Source organism: Charadrius vociferus, unplaced genomic scaffold, assembly GCF_000708025.1.
Source record: "Charadrius vociferus isolate BGI_N301 unplaced genomic scaffold, ASM70802v2 scaffold70, whole genome shotgun sequence".
Lineage (NCBI taxonomy): Eukaryota > Metazoa > Chordata > Aves > Charadriiformes > Charadriidae > Charadrius > Charadrius vociferus.
In genome coordinates, this window is record NW_009646851.1 from 3,266,993 (window position 1) to 3,287,582 (window position 20,590).

The following is a 20,590-nucleotide window of genomic DNA, read 5'->3' on the forward strand; positions in this document are numbered from 1 at the left end:
TGTCATTAAGCAATCTTATTTTCATGGAAGGAAGTAGAAGAGCACTGGTATGTAGTGAATGCCCTCTTACAAATCATTGCAAGTTTTTGTGGGACTTATGTACAACCCGAAATCAGTGATTCCTGGACAACTGGGGATCTAGCCTTCTCCATTTTCTCAAGCTTGTTTATTTAAAAAAAAAAACACATTAGTATCAATATTTAATTTTCTATGAATAAAATTTAATGGACACATATATAGATTTCTAGCTTTCCAGAGAACGGATTATTGTAAATGGAAAATGAATGCCAAACATGGTGACAAAATACTAGTTATGTAGATGTGAAACATTGATTTCTAAATCTGTGAAGTTACTCATTTCCATGAGCTTGTACTTTTTATTATAGGAGTGAATAATTTGGAAGGACAGTACAACAAAATAGCAATTCCCAATGAAGAGAATGTGGTCATATATTACAAAATCCGACAGCAGCTTGCAAAACTGGGCAAAGAGATTGAAGAATATGTTCACAAACCAAAGTATTGCTTGCCCTTTCTACAGCCAGGAAGACTGGTAAAGGTAATTTGATTTTTCTTTTGTTTTGTTTTTATTTCAAATCTACCTTTATGTGAAATTTGCAGGGTTCATTTCTGTCTGCCAGTTTACCATCTTGAAAAATTACATGGATCCCGCTAAGGAACAATTTTGACTTCTGTTATGTTTTTGTTAAACATTCAACAATGAATTCAAAGAAATACTGTTTTCATGATGAACAATAATCCACGACTGCTGTTGTAAATACCAGAAATACAAAAAGATATGCTTGCTAAGATGTGATTATACATGGGTTATGTTATAACATCTTGTAATATTTTCAGGTGAAGAACGAAGGTGATGACTTTGGATGGGGAGTGGTTGTTAATTTCTCTAAGAAATCAAATGTTAAGGTAAAATACACATTCTCACCATTAGAAAAGTATATACCCTACTGCTTTTTCTGCAAATAAGATAAAACTCCTATTTTCTTTGTAGTTTTCAAAGACAAAAAAATTTCCTTTCACCCCAAATTTATGAAAAGCTCAGGCCTTCCTGAGGTGAAAGTATAAAGAAAAAAAACTATGGAAGGTCAGACAAACCCTAAGTCCTGTGTTCATTTTTTAACTTTTGGCATATGGAAATGCTTGCTTATGTCTGGGATAAGTAGTTCAAAAGTACACTTGGCGCTACAAAGTTTCCAAACTAACATCCCCAACAGTGCTACACTAAGTTTTTCATGGGAAAGTTATGATGTTATCTACTCTCAGAAAATCTATAGGAGCTGTAAGTGAGGATTAAGAGCATAGGGAGACAGACATTTGGCTCTATGTAGATAAACGGGGAAATTGTGTCTTGCATCCTAACCTAGTGCATGGGATTGCTTGTCCTCTGAGACATTGCTGCAGAGTTGAGGGCTAGGAAGTTAAAATTCAAAGAGAGCAAAATAATAGAAATGGATTTGGGAAAATGTGGAAGAAAATACCGAGGGCAATGATGCAATAGAAGCCAGATTTGGTTTTCCTTCCAAAAATCCATTTTTATAGTTGGTCTCCACAGAGATGATGATGTGGTCTCGCTTTCAGAAATGTTTTGACAGGCTTCTCTGCTGGCTAAATTAAAACCTAAGTTTAAAGTGTATTTTTCTGTGGGAGCATTTTTGCTGTAATTTTTGGCAGGAGACCATTGTCATTAATTATTAGGTCTAAATGAGAAGTTGTCTTTTTCAAGTGCTGGTGCCTTTATGTTGTGGCACCTTTTGGTGCTTCTCTAATGTCTGTTCATTAAAGATGAAATGAGAAAAATGTGTGCATACAGAACTTACTAAAAGAGGTTTTGTTTTGGTTTTCTATCATCCTTTTGAAAGTCACATTTCCTTCAAGTTGGAAAACTGGACTGTCACTGCTATTGATTAAACTTTTGCTTCTAGACTGCGTTTTTCATAGAGCCAAATGAGCAGTAAAACAGATTTCCCCCTCACCCCAGCCTTCTGTGTAAAACTGGCACCTTCTGTGTCACTGGATGCATTTCTTCTGTCTGTGTCATATTTTATCCACATATACATTTGTCTTCCCTATCTAGCCTGTCTCTCTCACTGTTGTATAAAGCCTTTAGGTTTGAACGTTAACTTTGACATTACAGTCTGTTCTGCAGGAGATGGCTCTGGCTCCAGCAGCACTTTTTTCATTAAGTCATTCTAGCAGCTGGGTTGAATTTTTCCTTCTGAGTTCTGTGGAAAGAATGACAATAGGTGCTGAAAATTATGGAATAGACTTAAAGCTATGTAACTTTCAAAATCAGTATGGAAAGACTAGTTTCTATGAGCCAGAGGCAAAACTAATGACTTAAAAAAGCTGTTATTTACCAATTTTAATGTGTCTAATCAATGCATTTTTGTTCTGGGATAACGATGCATTCCCCCATTACTGTTTAATATAGTAATATACTTAATAGTGATGTATTTCCAATACTATGCTGAAGTACATCACTGTTATGCCATGTCTTTAAACCTTCATGCACTTCTCAGCTGGGACCGTTCTTTGGCTTTTATTCTAGAAATACTGTTGAATTTAGTCTATATTACTAGTTTTTCTTTAGTTGTAAATTTTTCTTCACTGTATCATAGTTTCTAATGAAGTCCTTTTTCTAGTGAGGAATATATGTAATTAAGATTGATATTTAGGGTTACAGTATGTCTGTATTTCACTGAGTAATTCTGTTGCAATGTGAAAGCAAAACCATGAGTCATGAGTCATTGTCAGTTATGTTCACTGTTAATTATATTTAGATGTTTTTCCAGCATAATTTCACAATGCAGTGTTCCACAAAATTGTGAATGCAAATAACACTTTATCCTGAATTACAGTAGACAGAAGAATTTATTTCCAGCAGTGGTTGGTGCTATATATTGTACAGTATAGTAGGCAGCAAGTAACTATTTGTTTGGAATTCATAAAAAAACCCAAGTATTTTTGAGTAAGAAATTTTATTTCCACTAGTTTGTGCCAGCAGTATGCTAGTTTTATTGTTGTGCTGTTTACAGTCTGTATTGTCATCTGATCCGTGATTCTAGACATCAAATATTTGTCTGTTAACAGTTATTGATATTAGAATTTGAAATGCTGGAATTTTGTCTTCATTATTTAGATGATTTATAATCCTTGTATATTAAACTTAAATTTACGTAGTTACCTGTTCATGTTTATTTATAATGTTTACTACATAAACACTGTTTTTAGTGCTGTGTCCCAGTCATTGAATTTTCAGTGAGTCTGATCTTATTAATCTGGGAATCTGCATTTGTTATCTGTGCGATATTTCTTGATTTGCAGATATGATCAGCTGTCTTATATTGTTTTGTTCCCAGGCACATGAAGTAATATGTTTCAGGGCAAATCTAAAATCCTTGGAATACACTTAATCATGCAATATTCTGCTGAAGAGGGCAAAATTTTATCCTTGAGGCATGTGAATTGATGCAGCATGAATCAAAGGATCATTCAAACTTTATATGACAGAGATATCTGTGACTAACAAATTTTTACAGGGTATTCTAGCCTCCTTTTACTCTTGCATATAAAAACATGGCTATTCCTGTTCAAGGGTTTGGTACCTAAAATGCTGTAGAAAACCCATTGAAGGAAACAGTACACATTCAAAAAGCAGTTCTAGATTAAGTCATGTTTGGTCAGCATTGTCTCAAAGCCATTGGTATACATAAACTTAGAGAGATTAACTGTTATGGTTTGAGAAACCCACAACAACTTGTCGTTTAGACAATTATTCTATCACCCAATGAGCCCTCCCCACCTGGGAAGGGGAATTGGGGGAAAAACAAGAAAACAAGGGTTGAAATAAAAACAGATTTAATAGAATAAGACTAGTTATTTAACATTAATAATACTTAAGAACCAATATTGATCCTGATACTAATATAAAATATACAAGGAATATACTCAGCCAATTCTATCAGTTGGAAGCTGTGCACTCCCAGCAGTGGGCAGTAAATGTTGGACACTGTGAGCGATACGGCTTCAGGAGGAAGGGAAGGGCTCAGGGGTCTGGCACCGGGGCAAGAAGTTCTCAGGATGGCAGCCATCATAGAAGAGAGAGAACTTTGCATCGAGGTTTCTGATTTATAGTGAGTGTGACCTTCATGGTATGAAATAATCCTGTTGGCCAGCCTGGGTCAAGTGCTCAGGTCTTGCTTCTGCTCATCCCCAAACCTGGCAAGCTCGAAAACACAGACTTTAAAACCCACACAACATAGCTGGCTACAAAGTAAATATTTTCACAAATTCAGACACTAGAGTCTTCTAAAAGTGCATTTTTCCCAAGCATTAGAAGTGAAACTAGTCCTGTGTCTCTCAAACCAGGACAGTAATATGAACAACAGATGCTAATGACATTTATACTCCTGCTTTATTAATAGGTTAACAATATGGTTGCTGATAGAAATATTTTTTTTTCCTCTCATAGTTTTCTAGACATCTTCAGTTCTATGATTTTCTGTAGCATATATGTGCAGCTATGAGTTTAGTCTCTTCTTCATTCAAGTCAGCATTATACTTTCCATGGCTTTGACTGGATACTGATTTGGTATATGTGGATATTTAAAATTCTAATTGCAACAACAGCAATGATAAGGGTCTTGTACATTGCTTTGAGTGCCTTCTGCAAACGTAGGGTAGAATTCAGAGGAACAGTTTCTTCCCCAACAAGTAATAGCATTTCTTGAAGAAATTACGTATCTTGTAGTACAGGATAACCCTGTTTTTTCTGTTTAGTTTACTATGGCAGTTTCTCATAGTACTTCTGAGAATCTGGTAGGAATGCTAGCTGGCTCCACCCTGCTTTGCGTGCAGGGGAAGAAAATAGCTTGTTGTAGGTTTGTAATGAAAAATACTGCCCAGTAAAACTGAACTGAGTGAACACACGATTTTGAATACTGTTCTCTCTTTCTCTCTTATATTTGGAAGCAGAGAGGCTTGCACATAGTATTTTAAAAGACAATGCCTGCCTTCAGTGTTAGGCCTACAACTTAGTTCCGTTCAAAGTCATAAAAATACCTGCTTATAGTAAAAGTGTATTTGAGCAACCTTAGTGCATATCGATCCAGTCAAGTAACTAACGTCAGGGTTTTTAAAAGCAGTGTATAATAAAGGTTATGGCTTTGTGAACAGTAGTCTTTAACCACCATATCTGCATGTTTGTGTTCTTTAAATGAATGTCAGGTGTTATGTGTGCTGTATGGGGTGTATAAAGCTGTGGCCAGCAAGATGCAGCTGCTTGTTTCCTGCAGATACAAGCTGTCATGCCTGAAAGATTTTTCTGTGGTCTTTATTGTGGGGAAAAATTTGCAAACCTACAAATGAAAGAGATCGCCAAAATTTTGTTTCCTTTTTTTTTTTTTTTAGAAAGGCAAAGTTCAATACTGCTAGCATGATGCAAATATTTTGCATTACAGTTACAGAAGATGTTGGCTTGCTTTGAAAGAGCTATGTCTAGAAGAACAGGCAGAAGCACCTGACGCTGCAAAGTAGACTTTAGGCTACACTGGCAAGGGAGGATGGGGAAGGGGTAGTTTTTTAAAGTTTTTTTTGTATGTGACGGATCTTTCAATCAATACTGATTCAGCAGTTTTTAGAATATACTGTATCACTGAGCTGATACTCCTGATACTCTGTGAACAGCAGTAGTCCATTTCATACCTTTAATATTGAATAAAATCATGCTGTTTCCTTGCATTCTTGCTAGTATTTTAAAATAACTGTTATGGACCTGTTTTTTCTGTGCCTTCAACAGCCAAATTCTGGTGAATTGGACCCATTATATGTAGTTGAAGTGCTACTGCACTGCAGCAAGGAGAGTTTGAAAAATTCTGCTACTGAGGCTGCAAAGCCAGCCAGACCTGATGAGAAAGGAGAGATGCAGGTTTGTTACATGTGTTTATTCTCAATAGTTTCTTATAAATGTTCTCAAAGATTCTATTTCCAAAGCATTTGCAAACTGCAGTAAAAGAGGGATTGATGCATTAAGGGAGAGAAGGGCACTGTACACCTAACTCTGCTTTCTTAAACAGTTGCTGATTTCAATAAAGAGGAAACTGAAGTGTGAACAAAATACGTCAGTGAATTTGTTGCCATATAAGAAGTGCTTTGAGACTTAGTTACCGTTGTGTTACACATGTCAAATCAGTAGATGAAAGACAATAGCAGTAATGTAAGCAAAGTTATGAAAATTACCTACAAATGTGATAAAATCTGCAGATAAACAAGTGTCTATAAGCTGTTTTTTTCTTGGATACTTGGGTAGGATTTGTGGGTAGTGTGCATTTGTTCTACTAGATTTGAGAATTTAGTTAGCATTTTTATAATCCTTGAGTAATAAATTTTAGCAATGCTGTTTGGCAGATACTTTTCTTAGCAGTATCTCTATCTCTGGGAATAGAATTCTTTTTTTTTATTTCTCTTTTTCAAACCCCTTCAGTTTTGTAAGGCTATCTCATTCTAAAATTAAATTGAAATTTTTAGTATAAGCATTCGCATTATTTAAAATTTTCAATTTGAAATCCTATATTAAGACAAACAACTATAATTTTCAGATCAGAGACAGTTGTTCAATTTGTCCACGTGTTTTTTTCACAAAGTCTGTTTAAAGGATGGGATATAGTACTGATTCTTCTTGGTGACTTCATCTTTTTGATACTTATGGATATGTATTTGCTGATTTGATATTCTCTACTCCTAGTTAAGTATGTGACAATAATTTGTCTGCTTTGGATCTTAGGAGATATTCCTGTAGATAAGAGGCAAAGTGATAGAAAAACTTGTAGCCTCTCTCCAGATTTAACTGAATGCAGAATTTTCCCATTTGGAAAAACTGACTTTTCGTCTTTATTGATACTTTATCTCATTACCTACATTTTCCTGCTTCCTGATACTGCTTTACCTACTGCTGTGTCCTTCCGAACTCAGTTTTCCTTTTCCTTTTTTTGCTATGGAGCAGTAATAAGAAATAAATTTTTTTACTGAATTATCAGTTAACTGCAATCTCTTTGATAGGTTGTTCCTGTTTTGGTACATCTTCTCTCTGCTATCAGCAGTGTCCGACTTTACATACCGAAAGACCTGAGGCCTATTGACAACAGGCAAAGTGTGTTAAAATCTATACAAGTAAGTTCCACTAGGCTGTGTAAGCTTTCTGCTCTGGTTAGGGAGGTACTCTTGAACACAAGACAGCTCGTTCTACAGAAATTTGTCTAAAGCTTGTGTCACATCTTCAGCCGCCATCCTAAAAGGGGTTGGAAGCCACGATGTATGTCAATTGTCTCTCCTTGTCAACAGTCATTTTAAACTGATTTTGAAAACTGCTGAAACATCACATAACAACCTCACACTGTGGCCTTCTGTGTCCCTATAGTTGTGCCAGCTGATTTGTGAAAGTGTAATTTATTTTACTGATACTAATCTTACCAAAAAAAAAAATTTTTTTTTTCCTTTTAGGAAGTACAGAAGCGATTTCCCGATGGAGTACCATTACTAGACCCTATTGATGACATGGGCATCAAAGATCAAGGACTGAAAAAAGTAATCCAAAAAGTAGAGGCATTTGAGCATAGGATGTATTCACATCCTCTTCACAATGATCCCAACTTGGAAACCGTATACAAACTTTGTGAAAAAAAAGCACAGGTAAAAATATAAAACAAAATACTGTATCTATATTTAGCCAGAGAGAGAGACAGTAATATTTCTTTTCTTATTGCTTTTCTTTTTATTTGCGAAGCCCAAACAATCCTTTTTAAATTAATAAGACCGAATAACACTTTTTGAATTATAAAGCCCAAATGAGACTTTTTAAATACAGAAGAATTACTGAATCTCACTAACAAACTGACTGAGTTGGTGTTATGCCCTTGATTGATACAGATGGATAGTACATCTGAAAAGAAAACTCTTCAGAAAAAGTCATTAAGGATTAGAAGGTTACAGTGGCCCCGCTAGAGCTTTTCACTGAATAGGCATAGCGCAGTACAGTGTAGGTACAGTCTTCACAGATAATTGAAACTGATCGTTTTTAATATACTTGTGCAGAGCTAAGTTGAATTGATGGGGCTTAATAGCTTGAGGAATGTACCATACAAATCATTGTGCTGCTGCTTCCTGAGCTGATTCCTAGCCTTTAAGCAATACACTTATTTATTTTGAATAGAGTCGTACTCTGCTAGACTGAAACTGGTTGCACACAAAAACTGTTCTCGTGTTTGTGTGCTGCTCCAGAAAACAGGTTCTGCAGGAGTCACTTCTGTGAAGTGAGGTAGTTCTAGTATGGGCAGCACAAAAGTTGCATGTAGTAAGACCTGGTGGACTAAGCATACTTCTGCGAGGGTGTCTGCACTATATGCCCTGCTATCAGGATGTTGGCAATGACTGTGATAAACTACGAGACACTGGAGAAGACCTCCTAGCAGCAAATAATGCCTTTGGGTTACATTTGATTGAATAGTTGGTTAGCTGAGGCTTAGTAGAGGTCCTGGAAGATGAGTGCTCATTTCTCAACCAAAGATTTCTTCTGTGGCTTTTTGGTGTGGGCTGGTTGGGTTTTTTTGCTACTCTGGGTAAATAGCTTAATTTCCCAAAATTGCCAGTGTTTCCTATGGGTAAATGGAGCTGATGTTTTTAAATTTGTTTTAAACCTTCCTTTTAGTTCAGTGGGATGAGTCAGTGTCAACTAGTATATCCATATACTGTTGTTCTGAGGCCTTTATGAAATTAAACAATGTCTCTTAAAAAAATTGCATCTGTTAAGCCAGCAACATGTAATTTCTCTCCTTCTGACCCCCCCCCAGATTGCTATGGATATTAAAGCAGCAAAGCGAGAACTGAAAAAAGCCAGAACTGTCTTACAAATGGATGAACTCAAATGCCGCAAGCGTGTTTTGAGAAGACTGGGGTTTGCCACGTCTTCAGATGTTATTGAGATGAAAGGACGGGTCGCTTGTGAAATCAGCAGGTTATTGGTTTCTGTGCAGAGTGATTATTGTCATGAATACGCACTTTACTGTCTTTGCTGAAATTAGTATGTCATGTTTTTATTTTAAAGTTCTGAGACCATTAGAAGAAAGATTCTTCAGAGACTATGGGATCTGTGCCATAAAGGGAATATACTGATTGAAGCAGTAAAGATAGCAACTTAAGGACAAAATACAATAGATTTTAAAACTAAAACATGGAAATGAAAATGCCGAAACAGTGGTTATTTTCTTATACAGCTCAGGCAGTAGTGTGTGTTTTCATTTAATATTGTACATTACATGAGAGGATGGTCACAGTTTCAGTGGTTCCACTTCCCAGGACTCTTAGTACAGAATCACCCACAAAGGTGTAACAGTGGTTGTCAGCAATTAGCAAGTTGCTGACAAGTTTGGAAGACAGCTTAATTGCTTCCATAGGGCTGTTGGAACAAATCTATGGAAGTGATGCATTTTACTGTAATACATTTAGCAGGTACATATATATTGAAGCTTATTGTAAAGATTCCACAGAAGCTCATGAATCAAAGCTTAATACTTCAGAGTGTAACTCAGTTTTTGGTAGACTTGTGTGTTTTTAAAAGTCACAGTGAGTGCTGTACTCCTTGCCTTACAGATAGTTTGAAAGATGCTACCTATATTTGTTCCGTATCTAATGACTTTTTTCCCCTGCAAAATTTTATGGCAAATGGGGAAGCTGAATCAGATTTTTATCAGCTTCCTGAGTTTCAGGAACTGTTTGCTGATGAGTTACACTTTGCTTTGTAAAAAAATCTACTTTTTTTCACCACCCTATGCATTTGTCTGAAACTCCAAAAATAAAGGTGTAGTCTTATCAACAATTTGATGTTTTATCCAAGTAGTATGTTTGGCTTTTGTATCCACATCATGCATTTCCTTTTATAATTCATGATTAAGTCTTCATTCTACAGCTAAATTGAAGCAAGTTTGTTCCTTTTTTCATTATCTTGGAAATACCAAGTTGAATCTTTTTTTGAGCAGCAGCAGTACCAATTTTAATCCTTTTTATAAGTTGCCTAACTGTCTGATCATCAATCTCTTGATGTCCTGTCTGATAAAAACTGACTAAAGCGGTTGTTATTACTATCTTTTATGAAGAAGTTATTATTTTTCAGCTATTATTTTTTCATTTTATGAAAATGAAATAACTTTTTTTAAAATGTTTCAATTTTTTTCTCATTTTTTATAGAGATTCTTTGTAGTTCAGTAAGAGCTTTTAGTTTCTTTAAAATACTGTCTCACTCTTACTAATTAGCATCCCCCTTAAAAAGCTATTATATTAGTATTTGGTGTTCCCATAAGAAACATTAAGAAGCTATTGGTTTTTATCTATACCCAGTTGCTTCACAAAACATTCATTTAAAAATTGCATTTCAGTAAGTCTTTTCTCTAAACTTCCTTTTCTTTCTCTTTACTTTAGTGCTGATGAACTACTCCTGACAGAAATGATGTTCAATGGTCTCTTCAATGACTTATCTGCAGAACAGGCAACTGCCCTACTGAGCTGTTTTGTATTTCAGGAGAACGTGAGTTACTTCATCAATTCATAAATTCTAGACATTCCTGTCTACCAACAGTATTGTGTATAATTCAGTTCCAGAAATTGGGCATAACAGCCTGAGCCATTGCACATTTTTTAGCCTTTCGTAAGGTGTTTGACCTGAACTCCCATTGAACTTACCAAAAGCATTGCAGCTCCAGTGCTAAAATATCTTTCCTCATGAGTGATGTGCTGAAGGTTGTGTAAAATTGCGGTCCTTGTAATGAATCTACAACTGTTTCCTCCTCATGCAATGAAGTAATATTAATAGATTCTCAGCATACATGCTTTTATACACACATACATCCTTATAATTTAAAATGTAGAATGATTATTTCAAAAAAGAGGCTTAACAACATCTGCTCCTGCACTCTGGGGGGAGGGTATCTTTAACTCTGAGACATGCCCATGTTATGTTGTTTGAACAGTACCCTTGACCTGTTGATGGAAATGGCAGTACCACATGGAATAGATACCAAAAGAGCTGTTAAAAACAGAACCTGTTATTAAAAGCAAAACCATGGGCATTTAATAGCAGACGCCGTTGTTTTCTCACCTACAAGCTGTATAGAAGTTTAGCATCAGCAGAAAAATACAGTACAAATTAACTTCCATATGGAGTAGTACGGCAGATAGCTAGCAAGATGTATCACTCAGGTTGATTCTAAATGTGGAAAGCACATTAGCAGCAGATGCTAATGAATTACTTTTGTTAGTAGAAGGGATGCTAGGGTAAGCCATTGTTTGCTAGAATATTGTGGTTCACTCAACAATAGTACTCAGGTCTAAACAGGTAGGACATAAAAATGTTGCTGTAATTGAATAGCCATATTTTCATACATAACCGTTGATGTTTAAGTTATTAAAAGAACCACTGATGTTTAAGTTATTAAAAGCATTTCATTTTCATATTCTTAAAGACAAGCTTGTAACAGTTAAGGTGTAGTAAATGATCAGACATTTGGCAGTTCAAACCTATGGAACAGCTAAATAGAGGGAATTTTGGAAGTATTCAGAAAGCAGGTGCTTTTTTTTCATACTATTGGTGTACTCTACAGAAAGATTTCCTTTTCTGATTTAGTTTGAGAAACAAGTACTTGGGGAATTCAGTAAATTTTAGTGTTTGATACCAGGTTTGAAAAGTCATTGAAATAATTTAGGATGGCACTAGCACATGCTGAACTTCTATTTTTGCATTTAATTTGGTGTAGAGCAAATGTATGGGAGTGCATGAGATTATTTGATGTTTTCTTTTTCAGTCCAGTGAAATGCCAAAATTGACAGAGCAGTTGGCAGGACCACTTCGGCAAATGCAGGTAATCTGTCCATTAGAGCTCAGGGTTAGTGTTAACAAGATGAAAGTGTATGAGTAAAGTATAACAAGTGCAAGGCAAAGACTTCATTTTGGATCATCAGTGCATTTGGCTGGCACTGCATGTGTTTTTGCAGTGTGTAACAATGGGTTATCCTTTTTGCAAGAAATCTTTATGTTAATTTGGAACATGCCTTTAAAAACTTCTATTAACTTACTACACCGTAAATTGTTAGTGCAGGCAGATTTAATGTAAGGGCTACAAGGATGATTAGGGGACTGGAGCATCTTTCGTAGGAGGAAAGGCTGAGGGACTTGGGTCTCTTTAGTCTGGAGAAAAGAAGACTGAGGGGGGAATCTTATCAATCCTTATAAATACTTAAAGGGAGGGTGCCAGGGGGATGGGAACAGTCGTTTTTCAGTGGTGCCCAGTGACAGGACAAGAGGTAACAGGCACAAACTTGAATGTAAGAAGTTCCATCTAAACATGAGGAGGAACTTCTTTACTTTGGGGATGGCAGAGCACTGGCACAGGCTGCCCAGAGAGGTGGTGGAGTCTCCCACTCCAGAGACATTCCAATCCCGCCTGGATGCTGTCCTGTGCAACCTGCTGTGGGTGACCCTGCTCTGGCAGGGGGGTTGGACTAGATGTTGTCTTCCAACCCTGACCATTCTGTGATTCTGTGAAACAGTGGTTTTACTTCCTGATTCTGAATAATTTCACATTAAAAAGGAAACCTCATCCTGTATACAGTACCTAATAGTATGTAAGCCTTTCTATTGGTTAAACAATCTGTAGAAGCATCTTATAAGTTAAATATTTTTTTTTGAAGGAGTGTGCAAAAAGAATCGCCAAGGTGTCAGCAGAAGCAAAACTGGAAATTGATGAAGAAAATTACTTAAATTCTTTCAGACCCAACCTAATGGATGTTGTGTATACATGGGCAAATGGAGCTAACTTTGCTCACATCTGCAAAATGACTGATGTCTTTGAAGGTAGGTTAATCAGTTCCTCTCTAGGAGTTTTGAGATGGTAATTTCATAGCATGGAATGGTAATTCTGAATAACCTTACAATGGATCATAAAATTTATTAACTTAGGTGTATTCAAGTATCTGCACAGCTGAAACTAAGTGGGAAAAAATTTATAGTTACACTGCTGGTAATTTGGAATCTGTAGAAGAATTTTTAAAAGGGATATCTCTACATTTTAAAAACTTTCTTTAAAACTCTGAAATTCTAAGTATTGCAACAAAAGGTAAGCATTACCTTTGCTAGTTAAAGGAAAAAATATGTTCCACATGGTTGCCATTAAGAAGTACAGCTCTTGCGCTTGTGATTGTCCCACTGTAGTCAGCACTGGTAAGGTTGCACCTTGAGTATTGTGTTCAGTTTTGGGTGCCGCAGTGTAAGGAGGACATTGAGGTGCTGGAGAGGGTCCAGAGAAGGGCAACAAAGCTGGTGAAGGGTCTTGAGAATAAGTCCGTATGGGGAGTGGCTGAGGGACTTGGGGTTGTTTAGTCTGAAGAAAAGCAGGCTGAGGGAAAACCTTATTGCTCTCTACACCTGAAAGGAGGTAGTAGAGAGGTGGGTGTTGGCCTCTTCTCCCAAGTCACAACCGATAGGACACGAGGAATTGGCGTCAAGTTGCGCCAGGGGAAGTTTAGGTTAGACATTAGGAAAAACTTCCACGCTGAAAGGGTTATCAAAGACAGCAACAGGCTGCCCAGGGAAGTGGTTGAATCACCATCCTTGGTTGTGTTTAAAAGCCATCTAGGTATGGTGCTCAGGGACATGGTTTAGAAGTGGGCCTGGTAGTGTTAGGTAACGATTGGATCTTAAAGGTCTTTTCCAGCCATAACGATTCTGTGATTCCTTACAGTTAAGTGTTTTATTTACTTGGTAAATTGAAGGTTCCTCCTTCTGCCTTAATGATGACACAAGTGAGAGGTGGTAACCAAGTCTCTGTTTTGGATGGCTCATCACAGCAGTGCAATGCAGATGTTTGAAACTCTTACATGTAATCTGTCACCTGGGTTCATTTGGTTCCTAACATTGGAGTACTAGAAACTGCTCCTTGAGGAAGGATGCTTAGTTTTCATTATTTTAAAAGAAGGATGACTTAAAGCCCAGATACTTTGTAAAAGACAAACCATACACCTGAAGGTCAAAACGGAATGAAAAACCTAATTTAATCTTTTATGAGCTATGTTGAAAGTTGTGAAGAACAGTAGGATGGGTGCACCAGTCTTACAAGTCTTTGTGTAAATGACTGATACTTCAAAATCCTTTTTGAAGTTGTGCCTGTCACCATTGTCTTGTCTCTCTCAAATGCTGTTTTCTTGTTTCTACGTACACAGTTGCAAATGGGAGCCCTTAAAACAAAGGAATTCACGCACTTCTGTAATCCAATGCATAGACCCAGGAGCTTTCTAAGGCAGGTTGCCTGCAAGCAACAGAATCCTGGCGGTCTTCGAATCTGCATTCAGCAGATTCCTTCTATTGCAGTGAATGTCTGAGCCTTACATCTGCTGAAGAGGCAGCCTGAGTAAGGGGAACACAAAAGGAGAAACAGTAGCTGGCTTATGTTTTTACGCTGGTGCTTGACTGTTCCGAATACACAGGGCAGTAATGTTTTCCACTTACCATATTTGGGCTAAGGCTAGTTCGTCACCTTTGTCCTAGTCAACAGTGCTGTCTCCCTCAAAATTAGATCTTATGGGCCTATTTTGAGCAGTTCAGCTTTTGTGGCAGGGGTCGATGCATGATTCTTCCCTTAACTTTTAATAAGCTGGTTTTCTGTGCATTGTCCAAAAGGAAGGAAAGCACTTCAGATGTCCACACACACAACTTACTAAACGTGCTCACCGAAGGACTGTGCTCTGAGAGGCTAATGTAGCTTTGTGCTGCCATCCAAGCTAACAGGCACTAGCAGAACTTTTCTAGACAGAAACCTCAAGCTGATGGCATGCTTCCACTCTCACAAGCCTAAATGGTGTTCTGCTATTTTATTAGTATTGATGGTCAAGTGTCTGAAAGCCCTTTTGGGTGCAGTTCTGAGTAGTGTGAAAGCCTGGAGTTGTGGTAGGCAAATGGCTGCCTTTGCTGGTTGCAGCACAAGCCCGAGCGCTCCAGGAGCAAGTGTGCTTGGCACAGGTTGGAGCAGTGATGATTGGCTAATGAAAATGAGTTGTCATTAAGCTGAAATGTGTGTGTTGGGAAGAAATGAGAGAAGCTTTTTAAAAAGCTGTAGGGAAGAATGGTAAACTCAGCTAAGTATCCTATTAATGAACTGCAAATCAACTGTTTTGTTTTGTGGAAGTAAGTATAGACAATAGTCATTTATTCAAAAAATGCAGGTTTTTTCATGCACAAAAAAAGTGTGTCTGCAGCAATCCCAGAAACGCTGCCTGTAAATGAGTACAGTTGTCAGGGTTGGCCTTGTAAATGGAGACGAGCAAGATCTGAGACCTGAGCCCGCCACAACTCGGCATGGCCATGCTTGGGGTAGCTGCCCGCAGTTCACTTACTTTGGCTTTGTGTAGACTATCTATGGTTTATTTCGCCTCCTGTCATTGCAGTAGGTTCTACAGACTGCTGCCCTCACACAAACTATTCTTACTGTAGAAACCAACATGGCCTACTGGTACAGTATGAATGTTTTTTAGAAGTGTTGTGTTACTTTACTTTTCTTAACTTCTCACTTTCCCAACAGCTTTGTAGAATGTTCTTTTCATTGGGATGCTTTTTCTCCAGATAGCATGCTTTGTCTAGAGCTAGTATATCACAGAACCATAGAAAGGTCATCATCTAGTCCAAATGCCCTGCAATGAGCAGGGACATTTTCAACTACATCAGGTTGCTCAGAGCCCCATCCAACCTGACCTTGAATCTTTCCAGGGATGGGCCATCTACCACCTCTCTGGGCAACCTGTGCCAGTGTTTCACCACGCTCACTGTAAGAAATTTCTTCCTTAGATCTACTCTGAATCTGCCCTCTTTTGGTTTAAAACCATTAGGCCTAGTTCTGGCACAACAGGCCCTGCTAAAAAGTCTGTCCTCATCTTTCGTATAAAGGCCCCTTTAGGTACTGGAAGGCTGCTATGTCTCCCCAGAGCCTTCTCTTCTCCAGGCTGAACAACCCCAACTCTCTCAGCCTGTCCTGATAGGAGAGGTGCTCCAGCCCTCGGAGCATCTTTGTGGCCCTCCTCTGGATTCGCTCCAACAGGTTCATGTCCTCCTTCTGTTGAGGGCTCCAGAGGTGGACACAGTACTCCAGGTGGGGTCTCACCAGAGTGGAGTAGAGGGGCAGAATCCCTTCCCTTGACCTGCTGGCCACACTTCTTTTGATGCAGCCCAGGATATGGTTGGGTTTCTGGGCTGTGAGCACACATTGTCGGCTCATGTCCACCTTTTTCATCCACCGGTACCCCCAAGTCTTTCTCAGGGCTGTTCTCAATCCCTTCATCCCATATTTACCCTATGACAGTCATTTTGCGTACAATAATTTTTACTGTAGGTGTGAGATGATGCTGGAGGGAATGATGAAACAGCACGCTGCATGCTGCTACAAGAGCATAAACATTAGAGTGATTTTTGTGACAGTGGCTTGGACCAAAAAGGGATGAATGTGTAAAAAAACTACAGTGGGTATTAAGTTGCAGTTTAGGAGCTATGTCAAGACTGAGCTTGTATGCATTACTGTATGCACACAGTTGAGCGGTAGAGTGGTCTGTAGACTCTTGAGAGGCACAGGAGTAGTCAGGTAGACCACTTACTGTCTCACTGGCTCTGCCAACTAAAGGCTATAAAATCACACCCCTACCCCACAACCTATATGTGGTGGTACTTGAAGCAGCAAACTTGTGAATCCCCCAAACCTTTATGGCTTTTTGATGGAAGTCTTAAGAAGTACTTTAAAAAAATCCACTGGGAATTACTGAACAGCCCGGAAAGTCCTCTGACTAGATATTAGTTAGAGGCTGCAAAGATAGTAGAAGAAAACAAGAACAGTACAAGCATTTGGAGATAGCGTCAAGGAAATGCCTGATGGAGGAATTTACTGTTAAACAGAAACCAAGCTTCAGACATATGTCTGTTCTTACTGTTGGCTTCCAGATAAATTGAACAGGGTTGGAAAAGGAACTCACTGCTTTTGTCCAAAGTGGGCCTAATCAGCTGAATTGTTCAGTGACATGATGTGGCAAGGGATACAGTTTCCCCTCACTCTTTTTATACAGGTAGCATAATTCGTTGCATGAGGCGGCTAGAAGAATTGCTTCGGCAGATGTGCCAGGCTGCAAAAGCCATTGGAAACACAGAGTTGGAAAATAAGTTTGCAGAGGGTATGTATTTCACTTCAACGGTATAAGAAGTAATTCTAGAAGGCATATCAAGAGAAGGGTCAGGGTCGGGGGGAGGTGGTGTGGGGTGGGGGTGAATGATGTGGTAATACAAGCTTCTGGTATTGACTGGTAAACAGCATCAGTGCTCTCTTTCCAGATGATATATGTGTTACAAAGTTTGAATATAGTTTGTGACTGAAAATGGATGTACAATGACTTCCCTTCAAGACTTGTAACACTTATCTACTGCAAAGTACTAGATGCCTGTAACTGTACTTAAAATAGTGATTGTGTCAGTTATGACTGCTGGATATTAATACATTTTTCCTTTTTAATAGGGATTACAAAAATCAAGAGAGATATTGTGTTTGCTGCAAGCCTTTACCTGTAACAGAAGATACCTTCTAAAAACAGTACTAGATTCACATTATGGAACAAATTATTCAGCTTCACATGCTATTTCCATCTCAAGTAATTACTTTTAATGGTGTGTATTCCACAGTTGTTTCAACAAGGCATGTACAAACAGCAGTGTATGTAATATAACTGTTACCATGTTTTCAATAAAAATTTACATTTTGAATAGCTTTTTTCTTGTAAGCAAGAGCTTGAACCAACAGAAATTTAAAGTTTAGATATACAATAACTGTGCTAGATGTTACTATATACAGGTAAAGTGAGCATCCAAGAGCAGCAGCAGTCCCTTAAAGGCTTTTACTTATATTACATAGTTAGACTTGTGAAATTGTTTTCCTTTCAGAGAGCAAGATGGGGTCATTCTTCATGGTTGGTGATTGCTGCCAAAGTGATTTCCATTTGTTGGAGTCTCATGTAGGGTTGTATGGGAATCTTCTTTTGGTTGAAATGTACATCCTCTCACTTTGAAGAAGTCAGACACGTACACAACCTAAGTGAACAAATTATTGTTAAGTTGCTGCTTTTTTAAGTCTTTGAAACAACAGGCAAATGCTTTTGCAGAAGGTAAATTCCATGATCAAAACTAATAGTCCCTTGGCCACTTAGCCACTGATAGTTTAAGCCAAATTTAAGGCTTGTGTGCTAACTAACTGCCTTACCAGGCACTGTTTCATGACAATAACCATAGTTTGAACAACTAACTGAAGGAGCAAGACATGCTTGCTGAGGGCCCACATTGTGTGTATGGTTAAATTTATTCTGCAAATTATTTAGAACAGGATGGGAGAGCTTGTGCTTTAGCTGAGGAAGAGGGTTCAATAGTTAGAAATTCACTCTGGAGTGTCACTCTCACTTGCATTTCTTTAAAAGATAGTTAAACCAAGCTTGGATTCCTCACAGAAGCTCCCTCCTCAATCCATCTGTCTCACACACAGCTCCAGCAGCTGTAAGGCCAGCTCTACCTTCCTGCGTGCCTTTGAACATATCACCACACTTCCTACACAGCTACTGACTATGAGACAGTCTACAGCTTCTCCACATCATACTAGATGTGCTGGGTAGAGTGCTGCATGAAGTGCAATAAATGAGAAGCAGTCTTTTGCTGCGTCACCTCTTCCCCTCCCACTAAAAACCTGAGAGCTGCAGAACACAGTTTAGGGCAGCAGAAGAAACCATCCTCCACACTGAGGGCTGGCTGATGACCCAGCATGCTGCTTCGGCTGCATACCAGGTGAGTTTCAGCTTCAAATTAAACCTGAAGTCAGTCAACTCTATTTAGTGCTCTATCTGCAATTCCTGCCCCAGCATACGCTTACCTCAGCTTTCTGTTTCTGGAGGTCAGCTCTTCAGTTCTTTCAGATAAGGGTTTTGTCTGGGGGCGGTTATTTTTAAAAATAAATTTGCCACCTTTCAACTCTGTTCACTGTAATGCTGCCTTCTACTCATTCCTGTATTACCAGGCATCTCAAAGATACCCCCTCAGTCATCCAACACCCTGCACTAAACTTGTTTTCCTAATAAAAGTGCCCTCAGCTCTTCAATCCCTGATGTTTCTCCTTCCCTGCACTCCTTTTCTTAGAAAATAAGATTGTACAAAAATGAGCAGCAGGATTATGTTTTAGTCAACATGCAGCCATTTCATGCAGTATATAGGGTTTCACAGAGCTGCTCCAAGGTTTGTTTTGATGATTGATTACAACAAATAAACAAAGTTTTGTCTTCAAATGGCCCCACACTATTCTTTCAGCTAAGAAAATGTTTATCTTGGAGGTGGTTCTTCCAGGTGAGCCTCAGTTCTTGAGAACTCAGTTCATGCCTCTGAACTAGAAGTCTCTCCGATCTGTCCCTTCCCATAGATGAATCAACCACGGCACTCTGGTGACAGCCACAGCCACTGACTGCCGCTAAGTCAACCAGGCCTGCAGTTTAGCTGATTCTCTGTTCCTTGGGATAGCTTTTCACTCATCAGTACAGCTAAGCGTCACGTGCTGGTGGTTGTGAACACCCTTTTGGTACTCAGAGCGCACACAAGAAATGGTGAAGGGTCGTAGTTTCCCATCAGACTGAACACACAGGATGTATGACCTGGCAGAGACAGACACTTTCATGCTGTCCTTATCCTTAAAGGCCTTTTCTTTTTTGCCCTGCTTGCCTCATACGCAGTTCTGCTCTGCTATTGTACTTGAGATTTAGAATTTGGCTAGAAGCAAAAGGTATGGTCACATAGAGGCCCACATGGTTTTGCAGTTGACTGTTTCCATCTCGGTTATTTGAAAAGCTCTTGGGCAGGGATGATTTCACGTTATCTAATAGCTAAACGAGCCACTTATCTCATCATTGGCCCAGAGTCTGCCTCACTCCCTGAAGTACTATTGCTACACCCAGTTCAAGGCATTGCTTCCCCTCTCCAAATTTTCAAAACATTAGGAAGACAGGTCTGCTTTCCTCTGAACACAGCCTGCAATTCTAAGGTGCTCTTCGTAACAGCAGCATTTACACACGCACACCCCCCTCTGGAGTTACTTACAATGAGCACAGCGACCACTGCTCCCTGAATGAGTCCCGTTAAAACATCACTCCAATGATGCTTGTAATCGGAAACACGTGAGAGACCCACATAGATAGAAGTGGCAATAAGACCAAATTGTAGAGTAGGACGTACAAGTCTTGCCCAGTCTCCTTTCATTCTGGCCTGCAGGTAAAGCTAAAAGGAAAAGAGAAATCATTATAAAATAGCAGTAATCACGTAAAATTGTGTTGGGTCTGTTCAAAGAGTTGAGTTGAAGTGCGCATTCAGAGACGTCGTAATGTCCACAAATGTTCCAAGTGATACACTGTCACAAGCATGCTACAGTGGAGTTTCGTAGTCACTGTTGGTCTGTATGTTTTACATAAAACGACATAACAT

General features: G+C 38.6%; 2 protein-coding genes across 2 annotated transcripts in view; one reads left to right on the top strand and one right to left on the bottom strand.

The window, feature by feature from the left end:
* The window catches only part of SKIV2L2 (superkiller viralicidic activity 2-like 2 (S. cerevisiae)), a 51,730-nt gene extending 34,074 nt beyond the window's left edge, over positions 1-17,656 (top strand). The window contains exons 18-28 of the mRNA XM_009894226.1: positions 387-559; positions 859-927; positions 5,819-5,947; positions 7,078-7,188; positions 7,519-7,707; positions 8,865-9,028; positions 10,489-10,594; positions 11,868-11,924; positions 12,754-12,916; positions 17,161-17,265; positions 17,604-17,656. Coding sequence (XP_009892528.1) covers positions 387-559; positions 859-927; positions 5,819-5,947; positions 7,078-7,188; positions 7,519-7,707; positions 8,865-9,028; positions 10,489-10,594; positions 11,868-11,924; positions 12,754-12,916; positions 17,161-17,265; positions 17,604-17,656 — 1,319 coding nt within the window. The remainder of the gene's footprint in view (positions 1-386; positions 560-858; positions 928-5,818; positions 5,948-7,077; positions 7,189-7,518; positions 7,708-8,864; positions 9,029-10,488; positions 10,595-11,867; positions 11,925-12,753; positions 12,917-17,160; positions 17,266-17,603) is intronic.
* Positions 17,657-17,724: 68 nt separating this feature from the next.
* The window catches only part of PPAP2A (phosphatidic acid phosphatase type 2A), a gene marked incomplete at its 5' end in the record, with an annotated part of 52,476 nt that continues 49,610 nt past the window's right edge, over positions 17,725-20,590 (bottom strand). Inside the window, 2 exons of the mRNA XM_009894200.1 lie at positions 17,725-18,172; positions 20,210-20,386. Coding sequence (XP_009892502.1) covers positions 18,047-18,172; positions 20,210-20,386 — 303 coding nt within the window. The remainder of the gene's footprint in view (positions 18,173-20,209; positions 20,387-20,590) is intronic.